Below are 24,240 nucleotides of genomic sequence, written 5' to 3' on the forward strand. Positions count from 1 at the left end.
AGAGTTTTACAGAATAAATTCACTGCCATGACTGTTTCCACTTTGGATAGGATCAGGGTTTCAGAAAACTGTTTTGCTGAAGGCATGTCTATTTAATTTTGAAAAAGGAGGAATTAGAATCTATTAAACAATTAAAGTCAAGGTAGGACTCTGTGTCAAGGAACAACTATGAAAAAAGGACAAACAGAAAAGAAATTTCTCAGATCCTTGATGTCATAATAAACATAGCTCTAATGCTAAAACAAATGGAAGTCCTACATCAAAATACAGTGAAGAAATATAGTCAGGTGTTCAGACTCAGTGCTTACATCTACCAAATTAGAAGAGAATAAAATGTATTTTGAGTTGGAATATTCAAGCATTCTATTTTATGTATCATCTTCTGGTATTTTTTACTAGGAAATCTATGCAAATACATGATTTTGTATTTAACTCATCTGTTCTGTGAGTAAAAACAGGTGTGAAAAATGAATCACTGATTCTGGATCAGATGGACTGACTGTGGTCCTCAAATTACTATAATGCAACTTAAATAAACAAACAAAGATGATAGTGTCAGATAAGAATCACATGTCAAGCTCAACCCTGTGTCCTGATGTTGATGAAATTAATGCAAAATATGTAAGAAAAGTATAATAGAAAGGTAGAGTTAGGTAAGTGTTTGGAAGCAAGTGTTGAAATACCAAGAAAAATAGTTACAAGCTAAGCTCCTTACCTGGACAGAATTTGGCAGAGCTCTACTGAAAATTACTGTGTGATAATATTATCTCTCGTTTGTTAAAAACTGCTGTACAGTCTCTAACTTCAAATGACAAAACTTACCCACACAAGGTTTTTGTTAGGTAAACAAGGTAAACAGATAACCAGATTCTGCTGTACAGACAGAGAAAGTGAAGCAGGAAGATTCAGAAACAAATCTCAGTCCAAGAACTATCTGTCTTTATGGTATACTCAAACGTTAGGTACAAATGAACCTCAGAAGGTGGCAGGCTGTAAGAGCCAGCCTTTGACAGGACTACATATGCTGGTAGACTTGTAAAGGAGATGCTGTAACTGAGTTTGGTGCGCTCCCTCTTTCCCATGCTTTTCCTCTTCCCTTTGTGGCTGCTTCTCTGCCCCAGGCAGCTGGGTGAAGAACAGACCTGGGTGAGTGCTATAATTAGGATCTCCTGATGCTGCCTTCTTTGCCCAAGACGATTAACTCAGCTCATTAGGGCAGGGCCACAAAGAATCCTGTGCCAGATGTAGGAGGAAAACCCTGAAGGTCCTGCCTACCCACTGCCAGCACTGCTGTGACACTCCGCTGCATCCCCAAGCAGAAGGCGTACTCCCAACTGAGAACGCTTCGTGTGCGTTTCACCAACTCGGTTCTCTCTACTCCTCTGTCGCTAAGGAACAGATTTTGCACACAAGAATACTCATCAAACTCCAAATCATTTACAGTCAAAACAAGCCCACAGCATGTTGCTGTGTCTTGTTCTCAGTCCAACTATTACCTTGCAGTTCAGCAGCTCTATGCACTCCCACACTTAACGTGCTTCCAAGCCTCCCAGAAGCTGTGTTGATTTTTTTTCCTGTGACCTTTTTAAATAAACATTTGCCATTCCTAAGAGAACAGTGGTTGAACAGTTTAATGAGAGCATTCACATTTCTGCTTAAAAATGCTTCACTGCAGCTCACAAAGGGCAATGCTGTTGGATAGCTTTTTTTGAAATACATGTAATACTGTCTAAATATGCCAAATGAGAACCCAAGAAACCAGATGGATTTTTTTCCCTGTAAAATGTACAATAAGATTACAGAATGAGTTATTACTTCACAATTTTCTTTAGTCTAATTCAACACATCTGTCTCTAAGAATTAGTACAGTCCCTTTTCCTATCCTGAGTTGCTCAAAGGAGTTTTATGCAAAAGAAGGGTTTTAAGTGGATTATCAAATTACTGTGACTGTTCACATTCCCTCTATGAACAGTCTTGTCAAATCTTAGTGTTGCTCAACTATGCCCAAAGTCAACAACCAAACTTTTTTAATGTGCAGGATTGTTAGATCTTTACAATGTAGCACTTAGAGTAGTTTCAATTTGCTTTTCTCAAGCCGTTTTCATCACTTTCCTGTAAGTTTTTGCACCTAATTCACCAAGCCCTAAAACAAATCCTGAAGTCACAAAATACACAAAAATATACAAAATACAAGAAAAATACAAATACAAGAAAACAAAAAACAAAGCAAAAAAAAACTAAGTCAGGAAATAAAGGCTGTGCCATAATAGACAGAGATATTGGAAAAAAATTTAGGTTTAAAAAATATGCCCATTTCTCAGATGATCAGGTAGAAAACAATTTGACAGTATTTCTGAAAAAAACAATTTTGGGCTTTAAGTATCAGATTTATACTTAGAAATGTTCTAGTTTTGTCTTGCAACTGGATACCTGAATTATCCTTTCCCCAGTTCATGTTCTGCAAAAGTTTATTGGTGTAAATGGTTGTATTGGTATAAATGGTGAAAGTCAGGAAGAGAAAGGATCATCTGAATGATCAAGGTCCGATTTGCATAAACCAAATTGCCAAGACAGCAAATTTGGGTGACATGGGAAAAATATAGTATTTATTTTAAAATTCTTTTTACTTGTGTAATGATCAAGTCATTTAAGTGACATACTGCCATTTTACTTTAATTTTTTCATCATTATTGCATTTGGCTACAATTCTGCATTTTTTTACCAAAATATTGCTTAGATTAGACACTAGTACTTTACAGGTAACTCTTTCTTGTTTTTCTTAATTAAAATAGATGAACTAATCTACATTAGCCCAAGCAGAGGGGTGGGGGGGACTGTTCTTTCTATGTGTTCTATTTTAACCTGTTTTTTAAATTAGGTCCTCTTTGCAAGACTTTTGTGGTGAGGCACTTACTTGCTCCTGCTGCTTATTCTTTCACCAGAAAAAAAATATTCAAAAAGCAATGGCAAACCCTGAGCTAGTGTAAATGACCTAATCTATGTAGACACCAGGAAAAATACTGCTGCTTACATGAACTGGGACTTTACCTTTTCTGTCTGACTACTGGAAGATTAAAACTTTCCATGCAATGCTGTCATTCAGTTTTAACACCTGACTCTTCTTTTTATCCTCAGTCTGATTTGTGTATGCTTTTTAGTCACTGTCCCTGTCAGGTCTCTGATGGCATGACTACAGACCATAACCCTGTTATGCATCATATAGTAGCATTTCATTAATTTTATTTTTCAAGGAAAGTAAGTTTCATGTGATTATACTGCATTACTATTGTTTGTTGTTTTTTCCATGTCTTCTGTGCACCTGACTAAAAGGGACATTACACAGCAAATACCGTATTTTAAGATTCATGTTTTAATAATTGAAAGATAATTTTTGGGGCTGTTCGGTCTTGTACTCAAACTTCCCTTTCCTTTATTAATTCCTTTAGGAATTATAAGGCTGATTAGCAGAATTACAGTTTTATTTGCTTACTGGTTAAAATCAATCAATATAATCTTAAAAGCTTTGCTTTATAAAGAAAAAAACAATCTTGAATTAGTTATGCTTGCTTCAGAGATAAACAGAATTGTCCTGTAGTCAGTCCATCTTAAAATTCTAGCAGTTATCCTTAGCCATAAGGGTAAGCATTGAGGGTACTGTTTCGTAAGTTATTCCTTTAGAAAAATTGCTAAAATAATAAATATGTAAACAGTAAACTAGAAACAGTAAACTAGGAGAACACTATCTTTTAATACAGCCCCTTCAAGGACTGAAAATAGGTAGATCTTTTCGGATAAAACTGTTGCCAGCAATTTTTTTTGGCTAATGACAACTGATGCAGCAGTGTATTGGCCCTATTATGCAACTAGTTTATTCTAACAAGCAAATACAATTTTTAAATGTATCCAAATAGAGATCTAGGGATATTTTTGGTAGACTCTTCATAGTATGTTCAGTGTGTGGACCACAGGATATCAATGCCAAAAAGCCCTAATCTCTTTCGTGATTTCTTTTGTCTACAGAGTCAGGAACTTGGCAGAACATTTGATGGGAAAGGTTAAGTGTGCAGGTATTGCAATCTCCCTAGCACCACGCTGAGGTAGCAGACAAATGCAAGCCGGATTCAAGGCCACAATTTAATTTCAGTAACATTTGCTTATTAGTCATATTTCTGTTATATTAACACATGAAAAATCATGTGTTTCTGATTTCAGACAAAAGAACAGCGATGAATTTACTGCTCAAGACTTCAATACTTAGCTTCCAGTCAAATGCTACTAGGGGATCTGAGATTCTAATATAGGAGGAGAAACATTTTTATCAGCAACAAGACATACAACACTACTAGACTCAGTACTGGCAAGTAATTTGTTCTGGATTCCAAGGATACTTCAGTGTGTAATTAAAATGTAGTAATTACTACTACTGAATGCTGTTTGAAATTGAAGAAGCCAACTTAGAGAAGAAGAGAATGTTCTACTTAGATATACTAAAGAAAGGTAAAGGTCCTCAAAGCTGAATGTTTTTCCTTTGCCTTCTGTTTCATATGCAATATGCTTACAGCAGACTCTTCAGTTGATTTTATAACTCTATGAAACTCCTTAGTAATTCCATTGCAGTCAAACAAATTACTCCAGGTTTATGAGAGTGTAAGGCAGAACTGAAGCCAGCTCAGTATTTCATACAGCATGAAATAAATCATGGAACCCAATTACAGAGTAAAACAGCAGGCAGTTTTTCTACACTGGTAAATAGCATTTATAGCATCTCATGCTAGTAACAGAATAGACCTGCACACCACAATTAATTTAGAATTCCTGCTCCCAGGCCTGCAGTGCAATGTTGTCTCTTGGCTTCAAACTCTCCAAGAGGAAGGGTGTGAAGTGAGCATGGCATGGTCACAGTCTGGTGCGGAACAGAGGTGTGCTGCTGGCTGCTGCTGAAAGGAGCCCAAATGAGCTGTGGGTCTCCACCAAAGCAGCCAGAGGAGCAGTCCCAGAAGATGTGAAACCCATGGGGATTTGGAGTATATTGGGAAAATCCCAAGAAGGAAAAAGTATAACAAAACCTAAAGAATCCACCATAAACCATATTTTCGGATTCTACCAGGGTACTTTTCTTTTCCTGCTAGAAAAAGAAAGACAATTATTCCAATAATTGAAAAAGTAATACGGGGACCTGGGATCTATAAACAACTGAGGCAAGTCCTGGGTTTGGGGTCAGTGCTATTTGTTCCAATCATGAAGCCTAGGAGGAGCCTAGCCTGAGAACTCATGGGTTTTGCATTACCTCTCAAATGTGTTTTCTGATGATCTAGAAAGATTTCCTCATCATTCTGATTCAATTTAGGCCAGCTGTAAAATAAAAAGTTAGACTAATATTGTTTAACAGCTTCCTAAGAACATTCATGATTAATTGCTAGTAAGAACTCAGTATTACTGAGGAAGTATATGTGTGTATATATACATACACTCTAGTTTCTAGCTGATGCAATACTTGTGTGCAGAGCCTTGGAGAAAAACCTGCACTGTCAAGGACTTCTAAAGTAAAAATGCTATAGTTTTCTAAGACTGTGGCATCCCTCAGAGAGGACACATCTAAAGGTAAAGCACTATTACTGTACAATCAAAACCTTGAATTTGAATTCTCTTCAAGCAAAATACTCAGTTTTCAAGAGACAATTTAAGGACTTGGTCTTGATTTCACAGTATTTCTTGGGAAACAGCTTAGTAGGCGGCATTTGCATTTGGTAGGATCCAGTACAACGATAAGTGAAAAATAGTGGTAAGATGCTGCCTAGCTGCATGAATCAGGGTGACCTTCATAAAAATGATTAGCCAGTAGTGTGCCATTATCAAGATCAGTTGTGTTCTAGGATTCTGCTGGTTTTCCATATGGTAATGAAAAAGGTTATGCTGTTTTTTGAATAAAATTGAATTTGACTTCTTTCCAGTATGCTTTATTTTAAAGTATCTGATTTTCTCCTGTAGATCTGAAATGAATAGTTTCTCCTGAGAGAACATAACTGTAAAATTGAGCTCTTTCTTATTTTTGTGCTTAGCCTTTCTTAGCAGTTCCCTGCAACAGATCTGTACATTCTTATAAGACAGGCAGCTGAGTTTACAGAATTTATAGCATGTATAAGATCTTTTTAACAAAAAGTGATAAAATGTTCATGTTCTGGAGTTGAGGCTGAGATGAAGAGGGATCTGGTTTCATGTGAAAGGCCACATAGCTGAAAATGCAGCTAGGAGTCTTGCCATCAATACAAGTAAGACTGCATAGATAACAAAGACATGTACAGATTGAGAAATGAGAAAAGGACCCAATAAATCTCCTGCTGAGAAAGGTAGATAAGCTGCTGTCAAAGGACAGTCTTTACAGAATAAGCTGGCATTTTAGCTCATTTACAGCTCTATAAGATCCTTATATACCAAATATGGTTGCTAGGAACATGTACCCAAGCTGGTGGTTTCATGAAGAAACAAGGCTGTGGTACAAAACGAAGTAACTTGTGGATTACACAAGGAGGTCTCTAAGCACTACCATTAATTTGTGTATTAGGGAAGGGGAAGAATGGCAAATTTTTCACTTCTACTACAAGCTATATGGAGAGCTTAACTTCCCTTTGCTAGCTTTCAGAATATGTGAATGCTCCAAACAGCAAGAAGGAATTATTTTCTAATGGGTAAAAGCCTAACTAATCTCAACTGAAGTCAATCAGAATCCCTCTAGTTTTCATGGCTTCTGAATCAGGTTCTAAACATGTCAGCCTTTCATTTCCTCTTAGAATTACCACTTTCATAGCATAAGTATGGCAGCCTCTATCATGTGCACAATGCTATATAAAAACACAGGAAAGTAGTTTGTCAATCAGTTCAGAACTGAAGTATTTGACAAGTTACCTGTGGAAAGATTGCTGAGATTAAGATAGCACGTGCATCACAAACTTCATGATAAAAATTTTGTGAGGCTATTATTTGCTAAGAAAATAATACAAATTTAATATAGCATCATCATTAATTAAAATTCTTGATAAAATTTATTAGATTGGCCTGATCTTTCATCTAGACAAACTGCACTGGTGTGGGGAGTGTCAGAGTAGGAGAGAGAGCTGGCTACAGACAGGTTTTGTCTTTCTCCCACATTGTCTTGTTGGTCTTGCAAGAAAGCAAGGCCTAAGTTGAAAACTGTAGTCTCAATTTCTCTGTTGCCCATGCACTTGATCAGCCACATGAGACCAGTCACCAGACTCTTCCCAGTCTACTGTGAAAAAAGCCACCAGAGAGAGCTGAGGGTGTACTAATCACCAGAATCTTCATTACGTGATCACGAGGTGCAATTTGGATAATGCTTTTCTTTAACTTAATATCCCAAAGGCCAAGGCTGAGTGGAGCAAATAATTCTTAGGCTTTATCTACAGCAGAATTAGCCATTCTGCACTGACTTAAGACATTGTTTTTGCAGCAAGAACCATATTAAACATAACCTTTTCCAAATAATGGAGATATTTACGTTACACGAGGAGCCAAGGTGCAGGGAGAACTTAGAAGAGTTTGGGAGGTATCCCTTCTTTGTAACATCTGTACCTCTGTCATGCCCCTTAAAGAACAAACTTATTAAAGAAAGAGCGCCAGGAAAAACAACAGGAGGGGATGGACAGACAGACAGTAGAAAGGTACCTATAGCTTGACTCATGGATGAAGAGTGGTGAAGCAGCTAGGATAGTTGTTATGCTCTGACTGGACAATTCCTAAGAATGGGTCTTTGATTATAAGCAAAACCACATAACTGGTGGTCAAAAGTAAAGAATGGGCTAGGAGCTTTTCACCTAATAATACAGCTCTGATAAAATTCTGCCCATGAATGAGGCCAAAGACTCTGTTGTTCGGGGATTTGGAAGTACAAGAAACTCTGTTTGGTACAGGCTGTAGATACAGTGGCAGAGAAAGCAGGAGAGGGAAGAGGAGACATCGTATCTCCATTTCTTTACTTTGCATTTTCTGCTTTGATGAAAATTTGGGGGCTGAGGTGTATGTGGCATTTACTAGATAAAGCGTGTAGAACAATTACAGGCAGTACAGGAACGTGCAATAATGTATCTGTTTTTAACTGTACAGCTACACTGAACAATCTGCATACACTTGCTTCTGTCAGTCTGCAATTCATTACTTCTGACTTAAAATCTTTTTATCTGCCTCAATTGTTTCTTGCATCTCTGCATGCAAGAGGGAGGCTGGGAGATCAGAAACCTCATCAGTACTGACAAAGCTTCCTTCTACCTTGCTTTGCAATTATATTTGCCTGTATTCTTCATGTTCAGCAATTCACATAACATAGATTTCTTCAAAACAAATACTTGAAAAGGATGCTCTCAAGGCTGCTTGGTATAAGTTTGACCTATTTTTTTCCCTTTAACTCTTTATGTAATGCATTTAATTCTCAGTATTTTCTTCCATGTTCAAATAGGTAATTAAGTAGTGTTTTTGAGGGCTAATACAGATGAGCACCCAGACAATAACATGTCTATCTCAAACATAATGGACAAGAAAAGTTTATCAGTAAGTTAACAGGTTTTCATTTCATGTTTTCTGTGAGGAAATGAATCTGTTCAGTGAGGTCTTTGGCCAAGTGTAATTCCCCTTTAACCTGTGCAAGATACTAAATCTCTTTCAGCACTGGGACTTAGTCATGAACTACCTTTCCACAGCAGCTGTGTTCCAGGAGTAGCCACTCCTGAATTTACCGGGAAATGCTCTTGCATTCATGCAGCAGCTCTGGGATCTGTGAACACTGAGGAACCACTGCCATTTTCCTCTGGAAAAACAATTCAGGCAATCCTTCACCTCTTCATGGTCAGTTTTAAGGGGCTTGCCCTGCAGAAGCAGCTGTTTGTCCCACAGCTTTCATCCTGCACCATGCCAACTTCTCTCAGAAACAGAGACCTGATGAACTCATTTTGGCACAAGATGTCACTAAACGAAGTGATGTACGCTTGCTGGGATGAAAAACAGGACAACTGGACTTTCAATATAAAGAAATATTGCTATGAGCCATTCAATATGGGCTTTATTGTATAGGCTCAGCCTAACAATGATTTAGGACTCAAAGACATTCCTCATTGATGCATGTTACAGTTACATGGGCAGTAGAAGTGCAAGAAAAGTTCATGTATTTGGAAAAATATAGTTACTGATGTATTTCAAGTTCTTATACAAATCACAATTACCACAAGGGTAACAGATGCTTTTGTCTCAATTGGAAATATAAATACAATTGATATGTAGCATTTTTAATTAGAGCTACCAGCTTCCACATCTTGTCTTTGTTAAACATTATATCTCCTTGTTAGGGAAAACCAATAGTAAAAAATTGAAATATTTTAAATTTTGTAGTAATAAGCATAGTGAAAGTATTTGTCCTAAATAGGAATTTAGGCTAGAGTGCATAACCATTTAATAATTATACATTAAGTTAACAGAAAATGTCAGATAGGGTGGATGTGACAACTAAGCACTGTAAATAGCCTTTTCCACTCAAATCCAATATGCTAACCTTGATTTTTGTCACATTTTATTACACTTTACTCATTAATTTTATTCAAATACACAGGGAAGGTAGTGACTGTCCTCCCACAGGAGCATGACAACACATGGCACACAGAACACATCAGTGCCTACTGTAGATTTTATCAGTGCCAGCTTTGCTCCACAGAAGGACAACACAAGGTGAGTAATAGTTTTCTGTATAGCATAAATTCTGCACTGTAAAAGCCAGCAGTAGTTCACAAAACCTCACACTACAAAACCATTTGTGTGTGTCCTTATTGTATTTCATGAAAAAATGTGGGATGAAAAATAATGACATGAGCAGTTACACAGATTTTGCTTATATGAAATAAACCACTCTCAGTGCACCCGAGAGTGGCCTTGATCTCATACATAATCCTGAAACAGAATATAGTAAATAAATTATGTTATAGGAAGCTTAACAGCTTCTACATGAAGTTTCCATGGGGAAGCAGCTGTTCCGTTGATTGGTCACCTTAAAAAAAATCCGAAATGAAAGAATTATACATTAACATCCTCAAGCAGTAGTTGTCTGTAACTGGAAATGCCAATATATGATTAACTTCCCTGAGGTCAAAGGCAAGGTAATTTTAAACAACATAAAATGTAAATTTTTGAACTCAGATGAAAAAAAGTAGCAAGTAGAAAGGCTACAGTCATTATTCATACAGCAGAACTTTTGGTAAATGCAACACAGTATGCAGAAAAATTCTCACCATTTAAAATAAGTCATAAATTCTCAGGATAACAAAATGATTTTACAATTTCATCTCACATCCCATCTGCAGACATCCATAATTCCTTCATGTGCAACATGTTCCTGGTGTCTCTGCTTTTGCACCATATTTATTGTGCACTGGCTTTTTTCAAAATTTTGAAGTAAGGGATAATGAGGCTGCATTTTCAAAACACTGCAACTGCTGGTTTGGTTTTGCAGATGACACACCCAGGCATGTAATCAGCACATGCAATCATAATTGCATTTCAAAACTCAATTGCTTCTCATTGTAAAATTTATTGTGCACATAAAAAGCAAAACAACCTCACCTATATTCCCACCCCCCCCTCAACCCTTGACTACCAAAAATACTAATAAGTAATCATGGAGCAACTGATTGGCCACATAAGAATTTTGAGAATCAGCAACATAACTCAGGCATCATTTCAGCCACATATGCAGCTCTGGACAGATTTGAGACTGGTTAGAATGTGAGTGTTCCCTTCTGACTCTGTTCCATTTCAACACATTCTGTTTGAGGAAAAATTAACTGTTCAGTGCCTCTGCATATGTAGCAACTGCTCCTTGAAAACCTAGTTCATTATGTTTGAAAATAGAACCAAAAATACTAAACCCAGAATCAGAAAACCTTTCTGTTCTTATATCCACAATATTGAAAATGTGTTTTCATCTGTCACAAAAGCATTATGAAAGTGTGATGTTCAATTTTTTCATCCAGTCACCAGAATCGTGGGGTATATAAAAACCTAGAAAAGAGGAAAATGACCCTGCGGCACACAATATACAGAACACCGAAACACTCCCCTTCCACAAGAGCAAGTGCAAAATACTGCAGATTTCAACACTCACGGCTATCGTAGCATATATTGCCCAGGGCACGTCCTGTTTGAAGCAATACTTCCTGGTCTTTGCAGTTTAACAGCTGCACCAAGGGAGGGATCAACCCAGCATCCACACAGGGGTTCCGCATGAATTCTGCAAATAAAGCAAAACCTGTTAATGCCAGGCCAGCTATTCCCAGTTTCATCAATTCCAGTTACACTGGCCTGGCAACTGGGCCTTCTGTGTGCCCCAAATCTATGCACGGACAAACTGTAAATTCTCATGCACACTTCTAGAGAATAAACCCAAGTCAGGATTTGGGCTTAGTTCTTTCCATTATTTGCTAATTTAGAAGGAATTAAGGATATTTAATTGACTTCCATGGAAACTAATTTAACATAGCTCAGACTAAGCATATTTTTAGCATCACAAAGAAGTGTTGAAAAGAACAGTGAATTCACAACAAATTCAACGTAAACTAGAATTACTAATAACACAAAAGATGACTCAAAACTAGTATTCTAGAGCAGCATTTTTTACTCTCTAGTGCCTTAATTAGAATTCCAGAAAAGCTTTTGCTTTAACAGAATAAAAAAAACCAACCAAAAAACCCCCCAAAATAATCTCAGTAACAGGCTTTTATTTGGAACGTGAAGAAAAGAACAGAAAAAGAGAATGAGAAATACAAGTGTTTATGTGAGCCCAAAGACCTGTAGCTTTCCACAATCTAAAGGATGCCCACCGTGGGAGGAAAGGTAGAGGACCCATCCACTGCTAAGCTCTCTGCCCTTCCTTCCTTCAATACCACAGAGAACCAAAGAATTATTCTATATCTATGCAAGTCATAGAGAACTATCCTGGTGTCAGAGACATAAAGGGCTGTCCTCCAGAAGGAGATATACCTGGCAGGCACTGTGCTGCATATTTAAAAAAAAAAAGGTGATTTATAGGAGGAACCACCTGGTAACACCAGTGTTATTTCACAGTTTACTACAGAGCACCCTTTAGAGATGTAGTATTGTAAGGGAAATGGTCAGTATGTTTTTGATTTGTTCTGAACTGCAATTTATCACAGAATCACAGAGCAGGTAAGATTGAAAGAGGCTGCAGTGGCTCATCTGGCCCAGCCTTCCTGCTTAAGCAGGGTCATCCTAGAGCACAGGGCATAGGATTGCATCCAGATGGTTCTTGGATATCTGCAGTGAAAGAGACTCCACAACCCCTCTGGGTAATCTGTTGCAGTGTTCCGTCACCCATACAATAAAGAAGTTCTTCCTCATACATTGGTAAGGTCCTCTCACTGTTGTCTCTTCTCAAGGCTGAACAGGCCCAGCTCCCTCAGCCTTTCCTTGTTACAGATGCTAACCTGTAACATCTGCAGCTCCCTCTCACCTTTGTGGCCTCTGCTGGACCTGCTCCAGGAGCTCCACGTCTCTTGTACAGACGAGCCAGAATGGGATACAGTAATCAGGATGCTGCCTCCCCAGGGCTGAGTAGAGGGGCAAGTTTTGTCTCTTCCTGACCCTAAACAATACTGGATCTTTCAGAGTAAGTTTACCTTTGTGTTACTTACTCATTTATGATGCAGAATGAACCAGAGTCTACAATCCCCCTAAGAACAGATAAGAAAATTTTTCTGATTCTGGATCAGCAGAACTCCTCATGCCAATAACTCAAAGATTTCACACAATGCTTGAAGTATGAATACAGCTTCTCAAATACTCCTTTTGTTGCACCTATTACAATGTTCTTTGATGTTTTGGTAGCTACAAAATCTATTCTCTTTTGTATTTAATCCAGCAGTGTTATTTTAGCTAAAGAACTGTCAGAGGTAAGCAATTCTCATGTGATGATATAACCCTGATACATCAACACGCAGATTAAGAAGAATCAGCAATATCTATACACTTGCACAGTTCCAAGGAAGATAGTTGTGAGCACAATTAACCCACCTTCCTAAGGTACTGTAACATTTTAGAACTGTGGCTAGATGCTATAGTGTGATAGATGGTGAACAAAACAAATATCAGATACATCTGATCTTGAAAACGGGTCTTTCCATGTCCTTGTAACATTCAGTATATTTCTTTACTGCCCAATTTTGACTTCACTGCAGTGTTTCTTTATTAGATGTATTTAGTATCTTTCTCTGTCTTCCCTGCCCCCTCAGCATCTTCCTCTCAATTGCCTGTAAAAACTCTTCCCTGTTCCTCAGCTGTCCATTCAGCACTTTCCTTTACACCCATTAACTTACCAGTCTTTACATCATCAAAGTCAGGTAGTTTTCTTTTCTCCTAGTCTGTATCAGGAAATGAAACTTATTCACTCCTAACAGACTGAGAGGTCTTAGTCTGTTCTGCTGTTAGTTTAGGTTCTTTCTCATGTGGTGAAAAGGAGTAAGAAACCCTTCCTTCCACCCTCCCTCCATTTGGAATGAGCATAAGCTTTTTCAGCAACAAAATCACTGGTCAATACACTGAGCAAACTTGTATTTATCCAGGTCATGTAAGAGCAAGAAGTAAAAGAAGTGGTGCCATATGTATCAAAACAGATCTATTGAACAGGAACTAAGATGTGGTAACTGCAACAACTTTTGCAGCTGATACTACACAGAAGTAATAGAAGAATGAGAAAGTAATTGAGAACAGAGTCCTTAAAAGGTTTCCACCTGGGAAAAGGTTTCCTTCATGGGAGAGGAATGAAGCAGATCCCTTGAAGGAAATAGCAAAGAATTCCTTAAGAAGTTAGGAAGAGAACCCCTGAGGACAGAGTAACATAAACCAAAAGAAGGACAAGATTTTGAACATGAAACGCAATTGTGTTGTAGTATTATGGACTGTGAAGATGATGTTCCCTCACTCCTGCACTTGGCAAAGAAGACAAGACTAAAAATCTTGGAAAAGAGTTTAAAAGGTCCACAGTGGAGGGAGAAACTCCATGTAACAAGTCCATCTGAGCCTTCATAATGCTCACAGTTGAAAGGCAAATGGCTGTAGTTGGAGAAACATGACTGACTAAAGGGAGTTTAAAATAGGGGAAACAAATATGAGCTCAAGCTGGGAGGAGGAAGAGTCATGTGAGCAGAAGAGGTGAAACAGCGGAACATGAAGAGGTGAAAAGACGAAACATGGCCAAGCCACCAAGGCAAGCAGAGAGATTTGATGTGATCAGATGCGTGTGTGCATATGATCAGATGAGGGGAATGTAAGAGGAAAATGAGAAGTGAGAAAGGAAAAGATGCTCTTGTATCAGTAGCACCTAAAATCACAGTATCTGCTCCCAGTTCTGGCAGCACTGCATGGCATGTCCACTCAGGGAATGGGTTCAATCCTTACTATCCACTGAATGTTAATAACACAAATTTCTCAATGTACCCTAAAATCTGTTGAAAAGATGTACAATGTAAGCATTAAACTCTTGTATTTTTATGCCATAAAACAAAGAAAACAACAGAATTCAAATGAGATATTCCCTGCTATCATGCTTAAACAACGATTTTAACAGTATTAGAATCTAATGAGAAACACCCAGATGATCTCAGCTTTGAAAGCACTGGGACCTTAAATACTTTCTGAATACCTTCACTTTAACCTTGGCTAACAGAGGTCCCAGTTGCACTTGCTAATGACTCTAGAGGAAAAGACAAAAGCTATTTTGTATGATGAACCAGGTAAAATGACGGCTTTTCTGAGAGTGAACATAAAGCATCAGTTTAAAAGCTGTCAGGAAAAAGGACACATTAAAAATTATTCAGACATTTCATGTGTGATTTCAGATACTGGCTAAAATGCTTTGTAAGGAAATCTTTGAGGAAACAATACAGTAATCAGTTTAGCTATTGCAAACATTGATTTTATTCTTAACTTTTCCCTTCTTGGGTAGGAGCTAAAAGGACCGACTGTGAGGACACATGGTTCACAGTGTTTTTCTAAAAATACTTATTATTAATTCATTAAGTACAGAAAACAAAACACGATATATTTGCCTAAATCTCTATAATTCTGAAAAGTTTCTAAATTTAAATTTCTATGTACACATCTTTTATTGGCTGTTTATCTAAATAATTTTAACACTTAAAAACGAAACATATCTCTTTTCTCATTAGTGTTGTTTCTGAATAAACATATATAGCTCAGTCTTAAAACCAGTAAATTATGTGGAGGTCACCATGGGGGTATCAGTAAGAAGCTGTAGTTTGTGATTCCTCAGAAAAGGTGGAAATGGAATGTGAAAGAAGTCAGCAAGAATGTAGCCCTTTCCCTCAAGAGGCATCAGCGTAAGAGTTTACAAAGGGAGAGGGATAAGGCTGCCAGGACAGCAGTTAAGAAACATTCTACTTTTCTCTGTCTGGCCTGTGGGCAAGGAAGGTCCAAAATGGAATCTGTGCTTCTACAGCTGTGACAGCAGCAAGTCCAGGAGAGAAAAGTCAGCCACAAATGTTCTCTGCCCTCATGGCAGGGTCTGCCCATAGCATCTGCTTGCAGGTATGAAGCCATTCTTCTGGGCTCAAGCTATACAGGTATTGGGTAAGCATTAAGATAATCCCATCTGAAGAAAAATTTAAATAGTTTTTTGATTACCTGTGATGTTATATACTGTAGGTATACCTACAGTAATATATATAAAATGGACCTGATTCTTATTTGGGACTTTGGGCTCTTACTCTAACACATATACCGCTCTTTAGGTAGGACTAATAGGTTTTAGTGTTGTATCAAAGGACTCATAATGGTTATAATCTTAGGACAAATCTCAGACCAAAGAAATGATCCCTTAACCACCTGTATAGATGCTACTGCTGTAACCATGGGCCCTGTGCATAACTGGCTGCACACATTGTGCATGTCTCTTTTTCTACATGCTTTTCATATAGAAATCTATTTCATCAGTGGTAGGCTATTTTTGCCCAGTAAATTACATTACTGTCTTAAAAACTAAACAGAATGAAAATAAGAGTAAAAGAAATTCCCAATTCCAGCAGCCAACTGCTGTTCTGACTGTATTAAAAAGTAGAGAAAAAAATTAGATGAAACAAAAAGAGTGAAAGGGAGGGACATGAAAGGTGTCTAATCTATAAAATGAAAACATAAATGAAGTAAAACATACTGACAAGTGAGGTGAAAAACTGAAGATGTTCCAGCAGAAAAGTTCTTGTAGAAAACCTCACCATTTCTGGCTACTTCTGCTATGATGTTAGCTACTTTTGCTGTGCAGGACGATTGTGGCGTCAACAGACTTGCAAACACCTGAAGAACTCCACTTTTCTGGATTTTTTCACTTGTCTCCATATCTGAAAAACACAACACACAAAAATGACTTGTGCATCAAATTGCTTTGGGGAAGAACAGAAAGCAAAGCAGAAGGGAAGTCTCCTCAAAAGTAATTTTGATAGTCATTATTTCCCATATAAGAAGCCAACTGTTAGTTCAGTAACCATACTTATTTTATCTGATGTACTCATAGAACTTAATGGTTTGCCATTTCTAATCAATTGACCTTTATAAGGTGACTGTTATATAAATATATACAGATACATACTCATGCCTACATGGGGAAAATAGTGGAGAGACTGTAAGACTAAAGGTCATAAAGTGATATGCAGCAGATAAAGATATTATGTGAAAGTCAAGGAATGACACTTTGAAGAGATGAATTATTAGAAATGTTCAGAGAATGATGGGGAAAGTTCTTACGGTTTAGGGTACAGCTTAATGAAGTGTAGGAATCAGAAACTGGAGAAGAGGGAGAGTTAAGATGATCCTGTGGTTGTAAACTCCTCTTAAACTCAATTAATTATCTTCTATGTTACTCAGTTACTGAGTAGCTCCAGTACAGACTCAGTAGAAAGGAAAGGAAAAAACATTGAGTTTCCTGGAGTAGATATCAAAGATTTTTGACAAAAGCTTTCCCCTTTCTGTGTGTAGTAAGAGGAATTGTGCTGCTGCTCCCTAACAGGGCCCCACCTAACATTGCTGGCCAATAGCAATGCTCTGTAGTAAACTGAAAACCAACATTGATTCAACTGCCATCAAAGACAAGGTACTACATGCTATGATGTATTTTGCTAACGCTTTCAAAAATGGTGTATTTGAGATGAATATTAGTGTGACACACAGTACAACTAGATGGCAGCTATCATTTTAGAAAGCAGCATGACTTCTTAAGCCATTTGTAAGGGAAGTTATTTGCATTCTTCAGAGTTTACTGTGAGATGCTCCAATTGATGACCTCTGCAAAGCAAAACAAATCCATCTGAATGCAGTTTGCAACCACTCTTCGGCTGTGCTTCACCCGTAAATTGATAATAACATACCATCCTCTCTTCTCCTCCTCCTTCCTTTCCCCACCCTCAGGGCTGCAATTGAATTTGTGGCAGCCTCAGGACCACTCTGCTGCCTCTGAGAGTGGGAGAGATCCACTTAAGCTGCCCCTGAACAGAAGCCAGCACAAACCTGGCAGAGGTGACCCCATGGGTTTTGTGGCTCACAGAGTGTATGTACATGCTTCACTGTCTGGGAGCTGGTTATGTCTACATGACAGAACACAGGCTAGAAACAGAGAACTTCAAGTCTGGATTGGAGTTATGCCTCCCATTTCTGTATATAATTCCAATTTGGGATGTTGGTGTTTGGCCAGGACCGCTCAGCTAGAATATGTCAGTGATGACATCTGATTGCCAACAGATTAGGCATCAGTAAAGAGTAATCTCAACATCTCATTTGTAATATAAGTGCTAATTATTAATAACCTGCAATCTAATTAACTGCAATTTTTGAAATACACTGACAAAACATCTCAAAATATACAATGTAAAGGAGCTTATGGCTTTGAAAGATTTTATAAACTCTGACATATCACATATAGTTAGTAGTAATGTTTTCCAGTGGATATAGACACACATAATGAAAGTCTGAATTTAGACAAAATCATGTCAGGACTAAAGACTAGTCCAGACATCCTAAATGTATATTAAGGAAGATCTTCTCTCTCCCTTAAGTTCAAAACTCAAAGTACGGAATTCAAAATGCAAAATATGGATATGTGTGAACCTGTATTAATAGGCAGGAGATATTAATGCATTTTCTCCTGTCATGCTGCTGAGATATACAGTATCCAGTCGTATTTTTTTGGTCTGCAGTTTGATGGAATCATTACTGTGCAAAGCATAAATTACATAAGTAGAACTAAATATATCCTGCAAGAAGTGGAAAAATAAAATTAAATGCTTCTCCAGGCAAGTTGTGTGCAGCAGACACACCCTGATTTATTAAGAAAAGCAAATGAGCACCAATAAAAGCACAGCCCTAACAGACCTCTCAGAAACTGGGAAATCAGCTACCTGGGATCACACAGATGAAAACTGACCAGTGATTTGTTCTTACTCTGAAGCAGTAGAGGAAGCACACCAGCATATACCCATCCCTTCAAACCAAAATCCTAACGTTTCTTATTAGTCAGTTGGGTATCAATGTCAAACTTTTGCTTGTCATAAAAGAGGGAAGACAGATTAATTTGACCAGCAGTGAGTCCAGAACACCCCTACCTCTATTCTACCCTGGGTGACTGCTGTGGCATCATTATTTTGGGGAAAAGCACATTACTCTGGCATCAGGCAGAAGAATTTACTACTATCAGCCCACAGTGCTCTCTGAGGCACTTTTGCCAGGAATTGCCTTAGGTGTAAAAAATGCCAAAGGGTGCTTCAGCTTGTCTACTCCAAGTCTAAGTAAGCACTGCTATTCCTCTGCAGAACACATACAATTTAAACCTGGTGTAAAACACAAATTAATTCAGTTTCAAAACAGAGAGAGGAGAGTATGACACAAAATCTTTGCAAGTAGTTTATAGTAGGTTCTCCATATAAGGCATCCTAAAAGAATGTGCCAGGAAAATTACTCTTCCATCCTCATGCACATTACTCTGTTTTTTATCTGCAAAAAAAAATCCATTTTTTCTAGGGATTCTCTGTTCATCATATTAAAGTTCTAATAAAGAAGGAAAAAAAAAGAATGTGCTGTAATATACAAATTAATTTTGTAAGTCTCATGTAATTAGCACACATTTTTGTTATAGGAAACCAATCTTTCTGGAGTTTTGAAATGCTTAAACAAGGAAGGGTATTTTAATCGGAAGAAGATGTCTTATTTATAAACCTAATATTGCCTTGTTAAATATAGCATTTTTGCTCAGTCTTTCTTATATTCTTTTAAAGGAGGAAGACAACAGGCAAATGATGCACTGGGCTGCCCTGCAAAGTCCAAACAAAGATCTTCAAGCACCCTTTATTTGTCTGCAGAGTCAACTGTACACTCAGTTCAGGTATTAAGTGTTAAAATCCATGTCTACAGAAGAGAATACCAAGCTGGAAGTCTTGAAGATGATTTCAGCACAGCTGTAGGATATAAGCATTTCTTATATTGCCCAAATGGGACAATTGCTTTACTTACAAAACATGACTGAACAGCCCTGTGTGTGACTCTCCTTTTGCTCAGCTTCACATAACACACGTCCTGTACAAATACATAAAACATACAGGGACATAGGAACAGAAATTAAGGGAAGCATGTGTGGTGTTATTCTTTGGAGTTGACAATAGATTGTTATGTTTATACAGTAGTATTTTCACTATGATTGTAAAAACCATCAGTTGTTTTTGATTCTGCAGAACCTGAGACTGGAAGACCACACACCAGTGCTGTCAAAGGGCTGGTACCCCCACCACTGCCTGGCTCTAGGAGAAATAAGGTAGGGTTTGCTGAGAATTAGAAACTGCTAGTGGCTTTAGCATAGGCAACCCTCAACTCTTGCCTTTATTTATTCTCTTCAGAGGCTGGAGAAAGCCTGCCTGGCTTCCTGTCTCTCTGTCTGTATGCACTAAAGAGGTAGTCTTCATTATGGATATCAATATTCTGCATGCTAGTTTCATTCTGGACTTCCTAGTAAATTATTAGGGTAAATTATTTTGGAAACTTATTTCAGTTGTCATTTTTAAATTGCTATTTCAATTGTAGTTGGAGAATGTAAACTCAAAAAATTTCTCCAGGAGCAAGAAAGACCTAAGCAAATCTCTACCACGTATTCTCCTCCTCTGCTTTCTATACCGGCCAAAAGGGAAACTACAGGCAACATTCCTTTAGCAGAACTGCATCTCTTTAAAATCCATTACATTTGAGTCTGAAAGGAACCTAGCAATGTAGACATCCTGACATTAGGGTACCATATCTCATAATCACTTTGCTCTCTGTGGTGATCTGTGTTTCAAATGCTTTCTTTCAAAGGCTGATTTTTAGTCTGCTTACATCAGCCCACCACTAGAGCTGTCCCATCTTAAAGCAAAGAAACTGTAGGACTGTAATAATGCTGCATTAAAAGCAGCACTTTTGTACAGTCTAATACAGCACAATTGGAGGGAAAAAACCCTCTAAGGTTAAGCCTGCTGCTTTAGATGCCTCCTTGTAACTTAATATCAAGACAAAGGGTATGTCAGATCACGTAGTGTCAAAATCTTATTAATGTCATAGCTGAGTGATTAAAATGTCAATATGCTTGCTTTTTGTGGTTTCTGCAGTGCCTGAAGTCAGAATAGTTAAGGGTGTGGGCAGGAAAATCTTTAATGCCACAGATCAGAGCTGAAGAGCTGAGCACCGTGGCTATCAGACTGGTTAATTAAGTAGCAGAAATCATAGGAAAAAATCTGATGTGTTTCAAATTAAAATTCGACACTCTCTTCCCTGTCAGCTCTCTTTCCTCTGAATTTCACTTCCCTCTATTCACTCTTTTCTCCTCTCTGTATTATTTTGTACACCTTGAAGTGAAACAAAAGGCAGAAAGAGGGAAGGGAAAGACAAGGCATATCTCTCAGCAGTGCCTTGCTAGCAGAAGAAAGCTGTAGACTCACCATTCCTTATCTCCTTTGAACCATGAGTTGAAGTTACACTATTATTAGTAACCCTACAGTCATGGTGGCTAGCACTGCAATAATTCCCATGTTGTGGAGTTTCACACCACAGAATTATAAATAAACAGCTTTGTGAGGGTCCTCTTTATTAAGCAAACTGTGTTTGCCATGTATTCTGAAAAATACATGTCTTTCTAGCTGCAAAGATTTTTTATAAACCTACTGGAACTACTGCAGAAATTTACCTTGGCTTGATAATGTTCCTCCTACATGTACTCTCATCAGAAAGAGAAAGATGAACACATGAATAAATAATGATGAACCACATACATCATGAAAGAAACCTTCCATCTGCTCTTTCAGAAGGCAGAAGGGAAGAGAAAGAAGGGAACAAGGGGTATCTTTTGAACTGGCACATGCTCCTAACCACCACAGTAAGAAGGTTCATACGACCAAGTGTAATTACTGATGCTCTCTCCATATACAGCCTCCTTCAAGAAATATTGTCCCTCTCTCCACAGCCTCCCACTGTATTTTTCAAACCACAAAGTGCAGATTTTAGTCTGGCTGCAAAAACACAAAAAGTGAGTTGTAAAGAACCTCAGAAAAACAAATTATATGCTCTCATGAAACAAAGAATGCACCACTGAAAAGGAGGTTTTGCTTAACAAACCTTAACCAAAGAGTCTGTTCCAACTACCAAGAGTTATTTTAACAGGGGAAAATAAGTCCTTTAATAATAATAATTTATGTATAAAAATAACTGTAGACATTTGATTTCTTTTTAGCATGACCCTCCTGATGTGGGGAAATCCCCAAAATCTGCCTGTACACTTATTCTTGAAATTAGACACCTATCAGGCAAGGAGGGAGGATTCTCCCTTAGCTGTACTAACACTTCTATCATGGTGTTTGCTCTGTTTTGTCTTTGTCAGCAGCTACAGGGCAACTTCAACTCCTATTTTTAACGAAGAAAGAGACAGTACACAGATGTTTGTAATTAAAATCTCAGCTCTAACAAGGAAGGAAGGACAGATGGAGAGACAGATTTATCAATCAACTAGCTGCATGAGTCCCGATGATTAAATTCACCAAAAGCCACATACAAAGCAAAAAAGTGAATTTCAGGATGAGATTCTACCAATTGAAGAGCCTGTTGCAGTACTAATGAAGTAAAAAATACATGATATCTTTGTCTTCAATAAAGAAAAATGCACTTCCCTGAATAGGTTACAGCACAAGGCAGAATATTAAAGTTAGGCAGCTTGGCACCCCTGAGTTTCTGAACTGGATTCAGTATTGAGCCTTGGCACATAGCTGATGGATTTATCCGAGCTGTTCCCCCTTTCTGACTCATCCTCTCCAGGGTGTAACCACTTCAGTAGCAAGGTTGCTGAAAGAGTTTGATGTCAGTGCCTCAGCTGCCAAGTTTGTTGTCTGGCATCTTAGTAGGAATGTCACACACTCACATCTTCGTGTTTTGTATTCAGCCTCCGTGGACATTTCCCCCTGCCTCCTCTCTTACTTGTACAGACTGAACTTAGTAAAGGTCTCAGGGTAAAAGGGTATTCTCATGCTTTAGTTTGTCAAAATATATAACAAATGCTAGTCCTATGGAGTAAAATCCCTTCCCCAAATTTTGATTTATTTTATTAACATCAAATTAAATTTGAAAGCTGATCATTTTACATGCAGGAAATGTTTCATGGTCCTTTTAAGCAACTTCTTAAGAGTGCTCTTAAGTGAGCTGAAATGCCTGCTGTGAAATTCCACCCTTTGCTTATTGAAAGAGTATGTCTACACACAAAGGAATTTTTCATCTGCTGGTATTTTTAGTGAGCTGTGCTATCAGAGTAGCTTAAAGAAAACCTAATCTAAATGAGATCACATTTTTAAGTTACAAGGGACTGGGGAAGAGCTAAGAATGAAACTGCACACCTGAAATTGTGAATTACATGATCTCGAAATATAATTTTTTTGGTAAAGGGTAGGTGTTTTCCTCTGCTTTTCTGAAATGCAATACAGAAGCAAAAAGAAAAGCCCTGCCTTTTGAAAATGCAATACAGAGGCAATCTAAAAAAAAAGAAGATGTGTCAATTCCATTATCTGGAACTGCTATTCAATGATGCCTTCTGCAAAGGAAAAAAATATAATAGTTAATCTTTATTTGGCACATTGTGTATTCAATGAATAGCACTTGGAATTTAACACTTGGATAAACATTTTACTATCTGGCACTAACTAAATACATCACTATTAAGGGGAATTTATGTAAAGTATAATCCCACTAAGCAGCAGTGATTACCATGCAGTATCATTAGGGTAAGCCAGTTTACTGGGAGACAGTCCAATAAAAAGCAGTCACCTTGATTTAGTAAAGTTATACTGTAAAAATATATTATATATAGCTCTTAATGAGGAAACATTTCTGGATTATGTGTGTACAATATCATGACAAGGCAACAGCCCAAGAGCTAAGATGAAAAAAAGACCATCCTTCAGCAAAAAAGAAGAACACTTTATAACACATTATTTGAGCCAAAACTCCCTCTTAAAAAATATTCATCAGGATCCCAAACTTTTAGCAGGGCATTTGACTAGAAATCTTTGCAGGTAAGCTTAATGGCTTGATTGGCTGAGCTGGCCCAATTAAATTTGAACCCCTGCCTCTGTTACAATAGATTATCTGTGTCAGAAGCAGGCTAGAACTTCTTGCTGGTGTGAGATGTGGGGTTTTGGTTTGACTGCTTCCTACCAGCCACTCAGCACGTACATTTAGCTTGTTTTGTTTATTTGGTTTTTTTCAAAAAATTTTTCTTTATATCTGTTTCTCCCTTCTATCATTTCTCGTCTTCCTCTAAAATAAAAATTTTATGTTCCACTGTATTCCTTGTTACTCATCCATTTAGTTTCATTTCTTCATTTTTCATTTCTACTCCCTCTCCCTCCCTTGGTTTGAATAGACATTAAATGTATTATGCCCGCTCCACTGAATTCCAAAGAAGCTGAATCAAGGTTTAGTAGTAGCTAAACAGTTCATGTCTTCAATATGTAAAGAAAGCAAGTCCTACAAGGTATTATGATGCCTTAGTGCTCCTCTTAATATTTTTGTAGTTTCCAAGACAAACCAGGAATAAAGTCCTAAAATCTTTGTCATAGGCTAAGGACACCATCTACCTAAAAATACTTTAATCTCAGCAAATAACTATAAATT

The 24,240-nt window shown here is 37.7% G+C and overlaps 1 protein-coding gene across 5 annotated transcripts in view; it reads right to left on the reverse strand.

Moving 5' to 3' along the window:
• RAP1GDS1 (Rap1 GTPase-GDP dissociation stimulator 1) overlaps window positions 1-24,240 on the reverse strand; it is an 89,946-nt gene that overhangs the window by 27,128 nt on the left and 38,578 nt on the right. For 3 of the 5 annotated variants that reach the window (XM_014263173.2, XM_014263175.2, XM_014263172.2), the window contains exons 3-4: window positions 16,296-16,418; window positions 11,156-11,281 (exon numbers count right to left, since the gene is read on the reverse strand). In XM_014263173.2, coding sequence (XP_014118648.1) covers window positions 11,156-11,281; window positions 16,296-16,418 — 249 coding nt within the window. Of the gene's footprint in view, window positions 1-11,155; window positions 11,282-16,234; window positions 16,419-24,240 lie in introns of those variants that run through there. The other 2 variants (XM_088056398.1, XM_014263176.2) reach the window with 2 other exon arrangements.

Source organism: Pseudopodoces humilis, chromosome 6, assembly GCF_049639895.1.
Source record: "Pseudopodoces humilis isolate 2021_Gansu_Grassland_sample_001 chromosome 6, ASM4963989v1, whole genome shotgun sequence".
In the NCBI taxonomy this organism is placed as follows: Eukaryota; Metazoa; Chordata; class Aves; order Passeriformes; family Paridae; genus Pseudopodoces; species Pseudopodoces humilis.